General features: G+C 28.6%; 2 protein-coding genes across 2 annotated transcripts in view; both read left to right on the top strand.

The window, feature by feature from the left end:
* Positions 1 to 276: 276 nt before the first annotated feature.
* Positions 277 to 3,421, top strand: LOC123299689 (chymotrypsinogen B-like). Its single transcript, XM_044881988.1, has 6 exons — positions 277 to 366; positions 452 to 571; positions 636 to 843; positions 1,547 to 1,752; positions 2,252 to 2,364; positions 3,251 to 3,421. The coding sequence occupies exons 1-6, from the start codon at positions 315 to 317 to the stop codon at positions 3,377 to 3,379; spliced, it is 828 nt and encodes a 275-aa protein (XP_044737923.1). The 5' UTR covers positions 277 to 314; the 3' UTR covers positions 3,380 to 3,421.
* Positions 3,422 to 3,860: 439 nt separating this feature from the next.
* Positions 3,861 to 12,939, top strand: part of LOC123301130 (ras-like protein family member 10B) — a 122,190-nt gene continuing 113,111 nt past the window's right edge. The window contains exon 1 of the mRNA XM_044883864.1: positions 3,861 to 3,869. Within this exon, the coding sequence (XP_044739799.1) occupies positions 3,861 to 3,869 (9 nt within the window). The remainder of the gene's footprint in view (positions 3,870 to 12,939) is intronic.

Raw genomic sequence — 12,939 nt, 5'->3', positions numbered from 1 at the left:
CTTTACTATAATATTCTAAGAATCAAATTTGTTCGAAAATTACCAACATTACCCTTACTGTTTAAGAATAATTATAATACGGAACCTTAAGCACAAAAAATTGGATAAAAATAAGTTTGATGAAAAAAATATATTCAAAATATTTTTATATTTATTTTATAACATTCGATGGACTTATCTTTCAATGACATTACTCTTGAACTAAAGGTCAATGAAAATAAATGACCCGTAAAAATTCAAAAATTGCTGTTTATATAAAAAGAAAGCACTTAAAAAAATACATTTTTAAATTTAGAACTTAGTAAATATTAAAAATGATCCTTACCAAGGTGTTTATTTTAGGACTCGTAATTGTAGGAATTAGTTGTAAGTACTTAAATATTGGAAAACATTAAATTATATTAAATTTTAATTATTATTTTTAATTCTATGAAATTTTAATTCTTTGTAGGTGCTCCTACAACTGAAAAGGCGGGTGGTGATGACAGAATTTTACATGGTACAAGAGCTGCACCCCAACAGTTTCCATACCAAGTTTCAGTTCAAAGGACTATTGAAATTGAACAAGATGGTAAAAATTTTCAAATAAATTATATAATTTGGGTATTTGTACCTAACTTTTTTTTAATATTTAGGTCAAATGGTAAATGGCGTTAGTAAATTTTGTGGTGGTGTTATTCTCGACAAATCATGGATTTTAACTGCTGCTCATTGCTTTGAAAAAGATCAGACCACTGATAATCTTTATGTGAATTCTGGTACACCTGATGCATTCAGCTATGCCCCACCATCGCAAATGGTTAAAGTAAAAGAGGTTCATTTGCATGAATCTTTTGCAATGAGGTAAGTGGAAATATTAAATTCAATGCTCATGATAAAATCTGTGTGAGAAACTTATTGAATAAACAAATATATTCGCACCGTGCGTGAGTTTTATTGGAGGCGTTTCCATGGTAAGGATACACTACTTTAATTATAGAATTGTATGGATGCATATATAATTGTATGGATAGCAGTTATGACTTACATTGAAAATTTAATATGTATTATTTTCTCACAAATTTAAATAAATAATTATGATAATTTACAATTGAAAAATAATATTTGTGCAATTTGATTTCTTATTTTCACAATTTTTAATGCATTAAGTTTAATTAATTAGTGCTTTTCAATAATTTTAATTTGAAATTTTCTATAACATTAACATGTAAAGAATTGCAAATTAGTCATAACAGCCTCTTTATTGCCAAAATTTTTCACTGGAAGCGCTGGCATCGATTTTATTGGCCTTACCATGACTACGCCCACAACGAATAGGTTGTATGTGTGCCAGCGATATAGTCATTTTTCATTAATATTCTTTTTGGTCGACAAAGTAAAAAAAATCGCTTATTTTAGACTAGAAGTTATTCAGAAATTATTGTTATTTATTATTACACAAACAAATTTTGATAAGTTCAAATCGTTACTTTTTTTTATTTGTTTTTATTTGCATGTTCTCACTGCTTTAATTTAAAATTCTTTTATTAATTGATTATAATTTCAGCCCTCTTATAGTCGAAGATATTGCTCTATTAAAATTAGAATCGCCGTTGAAATGGTCTGCAAGTGTACAAAAAATTAATTTACCATCAGCATCATTTGTTCCAAGTGGAAGCGGACAAATTATTGGTTTTGGAGCAATTAATAATGACGAATCTGTTTCATCTAGATATCTTTTAGAAGCCACCGTTCCAGTGTCCAAAAATTCTGGTAATATATCAAACAATAGAGAATTTGAAAATTGAGGAGTCTGGTTTAACCCAGTTGTTTTCAGTGTAACGGTAAAATGATATCGACTCTGTTGAGGTCGATCGAAGCGTATTAACAAGAAATATGACCCGAAAACAAGTTTAAAACATTCGGTCAACTCGTTTCGAGTCGGGCGAATTTAAAAAAAAGCCATATTAACGGCAATATGATCCGAAAAGAATTTCATAATATTCGGTTTGTTCCTTTGTTTTAAACTATTTATTATGTTGGACAGTTATTCGTGTGGACCCTCCAAACCTTGATCACAAACCTCAAGGGTCGCATCAGACCCTAACCACGGCTTGTTTTCTTAATATTGGTCTCAGTACCAAACCCAAAGTTACTTCGAACGCAATTCATTACACTCATGATTTTTATTCTTAAACTATTATTTATATTATTTTTACTCGATTTGTATATTTTTTAAAAAAACTTTATGAGAAAATATTATATATTTCAGATTGTGCAACATTTTTCAAACAAGTAATAACAGATAAACAAATTTGTCTTGGCTATGGCTCCAAAGAAAATGCATGCGCTGGAGATTCTGGCGGTCCATTCCTACTAAAAGAAGTAAGAATATTAAATTGCAATATCTATTTTATGTGAGAAAGCTGTTATGAAATATTTCAAATTTTCAAATCTTTGTACAGCAAAGATGATGACAAAAGAGCAAAAATTTAGTAGATAATAAGATAATACTTACCAAAAGAGAGAATAAGGGTCCCTAGCAACCTCGGATAGGCGCTTCCTATCCCATAAAAAAAATTGTCCCTGTAAATTTCAATGTTGTTAGCAATCGGTATGATTAGTTTTGTATTTACGCCAAGCAAAATGAAACAGTTTTTTTAATGATTTGAATTCATCCACATTGAATCAGCCTATGCATATGTCATCGCAAATCTTGAAAATGATTATTCGGATTTTGTTAAGCTTTCGCGGAAACGTTCAAATATTTTTTTGGGAAAATGTAATATATCTTTTATTGTGGTTATATTATTAAATAAAAAAGTGTGGTGTGAATAGGAACAATAAAAATACGTAACACAAAAAGGTAGAAGGTGGATATTGCTTGGCGTAGCGAACCGTGATTGCAATTCGTTGCCAATTTCATTTTAACTTTTGTCTTTTCTTGTACGTTTGCATAAAAAATTACACAGGGTGACAAAGGGGGTTGGGGGAACGGTAGTTAAAAAAGATGAAATTTGGCATAGTGTCATATTTTATGGATATCTCCATAGACCTATACAATATGGCAAACGTATAATTACAAAAATACATTATGACAAACCTGTGTACGCAACTTAAAATAACATGATTTTGAATCATAATTTTTCTTCTACACTCGAATTTTCGATAATGTTTTATTCATGGAAGATTTCTATGCAATTATTTCACTTGTGTTTTATCAGCCTCAACCTCGAAAAAGTACTGATTAGAAATATTAATTGTTTTGCAGAATGGAAGACCCGTTGTTGCTGGAATTACATCTTTTGGAAATCAAGGCTGTTATGAATACGAACCAATTGTATATACAAATGTAGCGAAATACTTGGACTGGATTAAGAACACAATGAAATCAGCATAAATTATGAATTAATATTTAATAAACGAACAAAAAAAACAACAATCAATTATTATTATTAAAATTATTTTTATTTAAGTTATTTTTGGATACAAAAATCTATAATACAGCCAAAAAAATTCTTAGGTAGGCTTGTGATTTTTGGGAGATAATAGTTATTTATGATACAAGTAGGATACAGGACAGCATTATTAACGTACGCATTCAAAATTTGCACAACGAGTGCGTACCATGAGCTGAAAAATCTCATAAGTGCATACATTAATAATGCATTATCACACGTGAATCGTACAAAACTTTATCTACGCTTCTAAAATGTGAAAATAATTATAATTTAAAATTTGTCATGAGTTATTAAGAAAAATAGAACATTAAAAGAGTTAACATAGTAACTTGTTTATTACTTTAGATTTTGACGGTAATTTGGCTAATTTGACTAGTTGAAAATGAATGTGGTAATGCAAAAATTAGTGTGGTAAAGAAAATGAATGCGGTAATAAACTATTTTTCGCACTCAAAATGAGGGACAAAAGTAGTTCTTATCTCACGGACGTAGATAAAAGTGCTTCAACTTCAGATAATTTGAAAATTCTGTTTTAGAATCGTACATATAGATTTCCCCATTTTCTCACTTTTGTCTCCGAGGAACCTGGCAATTATTAAACTCCTTAATTTTAGAAAAATAGCAAAGGTCTAGAAATTCACTTATTTCATTGATATGCTTTTGTTACTAGATTGTAAATTCATTTGAACAATATTGTTGTAAATTAGTATGGTTTCTTTATACACATGTATTTATTTCACGCCCAAAGTTTCAACCACACTTATTTCGAGCGTTAACACGCCACTTCACCTTCAAAAAAACCCACTTAACAACAAAATTTGGGTTAATAGGACAAACTTTCTAAAGGATCGATATAATAACGTACTTAAATTTCTCTTTTATTCATACACACACACACACAAAAGAAAATGAATAAAATACTTTCTTTTGAGATAAGAAAATACCAATTCTATATAATATTTACAAATAATAAAAAACAGTGCAATGTGATAAATAATATATGAGAAAAAGATGTAACATTTAAAATAAATGATTATCGATTGTGGTAGTAGAGAATTTCTATATAGAATATGATACACACAGAGAGAATATACAGTTTTGTTATGAAACGAATCGAGAGCGAATCGTGAAGCTGACGAATGATTTTCTTCTCTAAACGTTTTCCCAGATTCTAGGTAGGTATTCGGCAGAGGGAGCAAGCAAGCCTGATACTATGTATATGTAATATCCATGTGTTTGATGTGCACCCGGGGATAGACGCTTTCGTTGGTTCATACAAATATATATATAATATACATACACTACCACATATTTATATATACATTTAGTCCGGGAATGAGGCGTGCGCGATCTCGTGGTATTATTGTGTACTACCAATATAAATGTCTGTTGATCCTTGTGTATAAGTGGTGTTATTTACTTGTTAATTATTATTTAATCATTTTGTGTATGAAATAATATTATATTTTTTCAATAAATCAATCAAAATAATTGTTAAATATTTCTACATTTTTAATATTTCATAAAAATTATATTTTAATATCTCGTTAATAAATTGTACCATTGTTATATTTCACAAACAATTAAAAATAAAATTTTAAAATAATTTTTTAATTTAAATTATATTAATTATTATTAATGTATCTTAAGTGTCATTAAATGATTATCAAATAATAACACGTGCTACAAGTGTAATTTGTTTATACGCTTGCGCAATTAAATAATAAAAATATATTTAATTTAATTAATCCATTTAAATTTTTTTATAAACATTTTAAATATCATAATTTGTTTAGAAATATCATTTATAAAGAGTTTTATGGTAATGGATTTATTGATTTAGTCAGTATAAAACAATTTACTTAAAAAAATTATAAAAAGAGATAAAATTTCGGAAGAAAATTTTCGTAAAACAAATCATATTTTAACTGTTAAATTAAATATTCTTAAAATAAAAATTTAAATTAAAAAGCAATTTATAATTTTGTTCGTTATAATATTGCAATAAATTTTCAAATTAATAAGTTAAAGCAATATTTAATAAAAAGCAATAAAACTTGATAATATACAACTACAATATTTAAGTTAAGTGTGAATTTAGTCACTAAGACAATCTAGAGAATTAATTGAATATATATTTGATATTATTTAAGCAATTTTTTTCATCTCTTAACTAAGGTAAGCTATGCCAAGATTATTCTAAGCTAATTAAGTATACACGTGTTTTTGCTAAAATTGATTGATCAATAGGAATACCATGTGAAATTATTATGTTTTTCTTTTCAAAATTTAGAAAACCATATTAAATAAATTTTTTTCTTTTCTAAATTGAGCAAATTTAATTTTTTTAATAAATTATTTTTACAATTAATGAATTGATTTTTATTAAATTGCGAAAAGTTAAAAGTAGAGAAATTTAAATTATATATTCCAAGTGTTTTATATGCATGTTCAATTTCAACACGCATGTGAAAATATGGCCTTCAAAATTCGCGCTAAACGTTCAATGTTAGAAGTCACGTGGTATGACGTCACGCATTGAATTCTCGAAACACAATTCAACATGACCATAACAATCTGTTATATATTTAAAATGTAGGTATGTTATATTTTGTTAAATAAATGAAAAATACCAACAACAAAAAAATGGGTTGGCCAAAACAAATCCCGCTTCAACTGACTCATTTTTGTGTGATACTTATAGGCCATGTAAAGTTTATCGCCCGTTTAAACAAGGTTATTTTTCAGATACATTTAATAATTTTTTACTTTGTATAGTTCATATAAAATATTATTAATTTTATTTAATAAAATTTAATAAATTAAAACTATATATTTTTTTAATGTAATTATAAAACAAAAATCCTTCTAATGAAATTTACCTAATTTAGTTTCTTGGACACTCCAATTTAATTTGTTTTTCCACCGCTTCCTCTAAATTATCTGAGTAGCTTGTCTATAGTGTACTTTCGACTTTATTATATCAACTAGTTACCAGTTGACATAACTACAACTCATATGTACTTAATATAGTTATCGAAATTGTACTTATTACCAAAGTTTTAAACCGATAATAATTATAAGTTGGGTAAAGTGAAAATTAAGTTTGTTTACAATAATACAAAGTTAGTTAGTTATATTATAGTTTGGAGCCAAGCCAATTAAAGCGTGTTGGATACAAGTTCAGTGTATTTTAAATAAACTTTTGACTATTGATTATTACTACCCTTATAAGTAGGATTGCCAAGCCTGGAAAACTTTTTTTGTAATTTCGACATAAACATCTCGGAATAAGAAGAAAAATTCGTGACATTATGGCATACGGTCAGAAATACATGTCGTTTACGACAATGCAGGCATGGTATAGAGACAGATACATTTATTTACGATATTTATGTTAACATAATAAATATTTCAGTATTGAATAGGGCTATACACCAGAAGTATAGCGGCTATCACCAACCAGCATGGACCTGACACCCATACTGCAATGAATCATCCGTCATAATTATTGCTAACGTTACTATTCCTTCAGTACAGTATACACTACACAGTATGGCGTTCACAACGATACTGACACAGTGATATCCAAAGAAAATTTCTTACTGTGTAGGTACCTCTATTACAAATCGTTTTAAAGCATACAGTAACACCTCGAACGTACGCGACAGATGGGGAAGTGTGACATCCGCATGAGTCAAATTAGCGTATATTAAGGTATATTCTATTCTATACACAGTTGAATGTATAGTGTACAAGTGAAATTTACAAAATTTTAAAAACCCCCAACAAATTTTCGGCTACAGAACCCTAAACTCGCATTTGAATTAAATTACCTTTCAAACAAAACAAAAAAAAAATTCAAATCGGTTCATCCGTTTAAGTGCTACGATGCCACAGACAGACAGACACACGCGCATAGCAGTCAAACTTATAACACCCCTTTTTTTTCAGGGGTTAATAAAACAGGAAGATTTTGAAATCGAGTAGCTTTGTATTACTGTATGTGTGTTTCCTGCTTTATTATTAAACAATAGCCAATATACTAGATTTGACGAATATTAAATCCTTTATAATACACTTGTATGTTCGAGTTAAAATGTGTATTATCCAATTATTTGCAAGGAAATAGGCATTCAAGTTCGATAATACGATTCAATATTATAAATTTGTTATTCATATGAAATACGTGCTTCGAATATATTTATAAAAGCACAAAAAAGAACAAATATATTAAAAAATTGTACTTATTTTTTTTATACACGATGTGTCAGAAGAATATAGAAATTACATAGGGAAAAAGTTACAAAGAGAAAGGAATTTAGAAGAAAATTTATTTATTTATTTTCATCCATAATTCAAGACTTTTATTTGTGACATCTGTCTTTTTATCAGAGTGTGTCAAAAAGATTCCGATTCCGAAAGTAAAGCAGTTTACATATCGATTTTAACAGTCTGGGTCCACTAAAATCTACATCGGCTGGAATTTTCATAATAATGGGTCCCGACAGTTAAAGTATTTATGTGAACTGCTGTACTTGTTTTTCCCTGTTCAGTTTATATTTGCTCAGTCGGGTTTTTTGAATTTTTTAATAATTTTTTTTTTACCCCACTTACCACAGTTTGTGGACTTTCATTTACAGCCTATGTGTGTGTGTTTGGTCCTTTGAGGCGCTCTAGAGACCAAACTCGTGAACCGATTTTAACGACTATTACGTTAATCGATTTGTCTATTTAATAGCTTTTCAATGATATCCCACTTGACATCTTGCGCCGAAATTCATTATTTTCGTTTCAACACGTCTGTTGGTCGCCATATTGATTTTTCCATTTTCATTTACTGCCAATTACTTATTAGCACTCGCAAGACTAAGACAAATCAATTGGCGTCAGAATCATCAAAATCGTCTGACGCGTTTGGTCTCTAGTGTGCCACATAGAAACACAATCAGATTGTGAAAGATAGAAGAATATTAATTATTCTGAGATTTTTTTTGTAAATTTCTAATTTTCTAGAATGTCAATGTTTCCTTAGTTTACGCAATTGATTGACCAGAATACTGATAATTTCTTGTTGGCTCTACAATTTACAGTCTAAATAATAAATATATTAAATAATAAGCTTTCGAAATTCTTGCATTGCTTAACGTGGATATTTCATTAAATAGAAATTTTCAAAATACCGGACAACAGACACTCCTTTTTGTATGAATAGCCGAATAAAATAATCCAATAAAATTTAAAATTTTATAAAAAATAAAAAATGAATATCCAACAATTTTAAGCTTGTCATGCAAATGAAAAAAAAAAAATAAAAAAAAATATAGATATAACTTTATGGTTGTCGTTAAAAGCATCACTCTATTTACGGCCATTTGTTTAAGCAGAAAATTCGTTATGTTGAACATAATTAAGCCGCACTTTAAGAGGTATTTTAATCAATGACATCATATGCTTACGGTTTCCAGTACTGCGGAGCGTTTTAGAACTGCGGAACATAAATTTAAAAGATAAAAATCGAATTTATATAATTCACTTATCAAATCTCATTCAGTAGCTTATAAAAATCAATGAAAATTTTGCAAATAGCTATTATTTTAACACCTCTTAACGATATTGTTGTGTATAAATACTTGAAACTGTATAATAGATACCTAGTCTACATGAAATGGTATAAAACTACTATGTATGGAATACGAAAACAAATATCAAGTGTATAATATAGTTTTGGACAATTGCCAACAATTTTATATTTTAAAGATCGAAATTGTTTAAATGAAATGTCACGTAAAAAAACTTATATTAAAAATAAGTATCTTCTTAGTTTCCACTCAGTCGAATCTGATATGCAGTGAAGATTGTTTTTCTTACTTTACCATATATCATAAAGTATATTGGTAAAGTAAAGTAATTATTCACAAGTGAAATTTACAAAATTTAAAAACTCCCGACAAATTTTGCGGGTACGGAACCCTAAACTTGTACTTGAAACATTTACACACATACACACACTTTTAGGCGTTTTCTTGAAGTGTGGTTTTATGGAACAGTTCCTACGATTCTGAAAAAAACATTTTAATTCAAAGTGTTGTTTTTGAAATTATAAACGTAGTAAAAGTTTATAAGTAGAAAAATTTTTTTGCGTGTTATTTAACGCGCGTAATAACCAATGACTTCGAGACAGTAACTTTTGGAACTAGGAATTATTTGCCTAATTATATGGTTCAAGAATTGCTAACTAATGGTTGATGAGTATAAAATTGATAATAAGTATACATTAAAAACAAACTTTAAGCGCGTTTTATTTGAACTGTGAATTTACAAAACGATTCTTAAGAAATTATTTGACCTTTCAACGTAACAAAACAAATGGCGAACGATTGGTAAATCTTGCACAAGTCGCTTCTTGGAAAACCTCTGATGCTATGTATTATCTTAAAATAGAGATATATTCTTACACAGTCCAAAGCGATTTCCGATGACTATAGGGCACAATTCTCTCCCGATCCTGTATTTTGCCTGCATAAAATGTGCAATACGAGTTTAAAAAATCAAATGGCGATCGCTTGGTAAATCTTGCACTGATTTCTTCTTGAAAACCGCTGATGTATGAGCTTAAAATAGAAGTATGTTCTTACACAGGCAAAGCTTTTTCGATGACTAGGACTTGATTTTTTACTTTATAATATTGTGTAATGACATTTTCTCATGCATATTATAAAACAAAATTTTAATAATATTTATATTTCTATAATAATATAAAAAATATAATGATATATTTGAAATGTGATCCTATATTTCATTTGATCCTATTTCATATAATATAAATGAAATTTTCACCACAATATCTAATAATGCTTTATTTAACATATTAATATTTTCATTTGTAATTTTCACTACATATGAGCTCAAAATTGGATCGATAACTTCTCGACATGTAGTATCCTATAGTAGTATAGTTGTATAATGATATGATACCCAGTTGGTACTCGGTTATACCGACACACACATAACACAGGTAATATCTAATGTATAACTTTTAAACGGCTCAACTAGAGACTATGTATTTTATAGGTATCATAAGCTTGTTCTATATCATTTCAGTTTATTAAAATTGCTACAGCATGCATATGTGCAACAGAGTGTTCAAAGACGTCGCCTCGAGAACGATGATAATCCGTGGAACGGATTAACGGGGTTTTGTTAATAAAACAATATCACTTATTGTATAATATCACTTATTTAACACCGTGGCATAATGCCGATCCAAATAGCATTTGCATGAAATCTAATTTTTAAATAGATGGATATCTGCAATGTTTAAGTCAAAATGACTACAAATCCCTGATTTGTACCTTTTAAGATATATCTTGCAGATTCTTGCCTAGGCAAGCATATACGGATTTATTTATTACAAAGTCGTTATTCAAATCAAATTTTTAAGAGTACTTTTATAATTTTTAGATCAAAATGACACCAAAAATTGATTATTATCGAAATCGGTGAAAGTAATATTTTTCAATTTTTTTGAGTTTTTTCAATATCGAAAGCATATGTCGCTTAATTCTACAATAATTTTAAATAGGTTAGTTTTTCCGTTGAAAACGAAATAATCAGTAAAAAATAATCCAAGTTTTTACTCGACTGTCAAGGATTGGATTTTTTTCGCGTCTTTCGTATGTACCTCATCGTCACAAAATTTGCACGGTTTTTACCATTCTAATTAATATTTCTATGAGAGTACACATAGGTATATCACTTAGTATTATCACTTAAAGTATTGGGCTTGTTTCTTTCTTTTCAGATTTTATATAACGCAGCCGGTTTTTATTTTATATTGTACATTCTCGCCTAGAAAAGCCAATACAGATTTGGCTACATATTTATATAGTCAATTATTTTGAAAACCGTAGTTCAAATCATATTTTTAAAAGGATTTTTGTAGTTTTCTAGTTCAATGCTGCATTGCGGGCTCGCAGTTTAATCTAATATACTTCCAATCTGAAAAAGTTTTTTACAAAATATATGCTAATTCTACAACATAGATATAAGTTTAACAAGAAAAAACTCGCACTTGAAAGATATATAAATACCTACACTCTCCATTAAATTACCTTTTTCCTTAAAGTGTTTAGAAGATCGTCGATACTGCTTTTTCAGCTACGGAACCCTAAACTCTCACTTGAAACATATCTCTCCGAAACATAGCTTAGAACACTCTCCATTAAATTATCTTTCAAACGAAACCAAAAAAATTAAAATCGGTTCATCCGTTTAGGTGCTACGATATCCCAGGCAGAAAGACACGCATGCAGACAGGCACACACATATAGCGGTCAAACTTACAACATCCCTTTTTTTAGATCGAGGAGTTAAAAATTTCTTAGACATTCTGTTTATACACACTGTTTAAATAATATACAGTAAAACATATAATACTATAAGACTTCCATCTAACATAGTTACTCTTCTACATGAAGGTACCTACCATCATACGTGAAATGTTATTAATTTTACAAAAATTGCAAAGATAAAATTTCTTAATTAAAAATTTTATAGCGAAATATAATAAATCACAACTTTTACAACGTATTAGAGATATTATTTTACATAATGGTGTTACAGAAAAGTAGTTTTTTTAACGCTATTTTTATATACTATATAGTTAGAGTAACACATAAAGAACGGATTATGACTCTTAAAATTTAACGGGTGCGATTTAAATGTACGTCGAAAAAGGTGAAAATCAAGTCAAAAAAGTGTGTTTTGACGCTAGATAATAAGAAGTAACAGTTCTTATATAATATGCACAGAAAAATATTATATTGAACATCTATATATGAAAAAAATTGCAATAGTGATTATTTAACAGCATTAAAATTTAATTTACAGCTATATAACGTAAAATTATTTTAAATATGAACAAAAACATTTTAATATTATAATAAGTTGGTGAAAATGTTTGGATTTGCAATTTACCCGCAAAATTAAATTTCAAATTAAAAAGTTTTTTGCGGGACCAAAAACCCGCAGACCTGTACTAACTCGACCCCATTAAAGTCATGGCCAACCCGCAGATCACAGATTGAATTCAATCACAGGGTGAACGCAAGGGCCAAAAACCCGTAGATCCATAATAACTCTACCCCATTCAAGGCATGGACTACCCGTAGATCACAGGGCGAACGCAAAGGCCAAAAATTTAATTATATGCTATATAATGTATAATGTTAAAAAAAATTAAATAAAAATATATATCGTTTTTAATTCTATTTTGTACAAGCTTGTGTTGTCGTTCTATACTCAATTTATGCGTCTTTTTTATCTATCTTGGAGTTAAATGACTAAATCTGGCGTGAAAATCACCTATTTACAAAAAATAATATCTGGCGTTAATTAACATATTTTTATGTGTACTTATATATACCCTTATTCCCCAAATTTAACTCTTATAGAAATCATAATTTTAAAATACACCTTACGCCCATTTAAGTGATAT

This window comes from Chrysoperla carnea, chromosome 5, assembly GCF_905475395.1.
Source record: "Chrysoperla carnea chromosome 5, inChrCarn1.1, whole genome shotgun sequence".
In the NCBI taxonomy this organism is placed as follows: Eukaryota; Metazoa; Arthropoda; class Insecta; order Neuroptera; family Chrysopidae; genus Chrysoperla; species Chrysoperla carnea.
This window is presented reverse-complemented; position numbering and strand designations above follow the sequence as displayed.

What these genes read in the sequence shown, in the direction of transcription:
- LOC123299689 (XM_044881988.1), top strand. Translation starts at nt 315, where the DNA reads ATGATCCTTACCAAGGTGTTTATTTTAGGACTCGTAATTGTAGGAATT. An exon ending in CGTAATTGTAGGAATTAGTT is followed by an intron (nt 367 to 451) that starts GTAAGTACTTAA and finishes AATTCTTTGTAG; the next exon opens with GTGCTCCTACAACTGAAAAG. An exon ending in GTCCATTCCTACTAAAAGAA is followed by an intron (nt 2,365 to 3,250) that starts GTAAGAATATTA and finishes ATTGTTTTGCAG; the next exon opens with AATGGAAGACCCGTTGTTGC.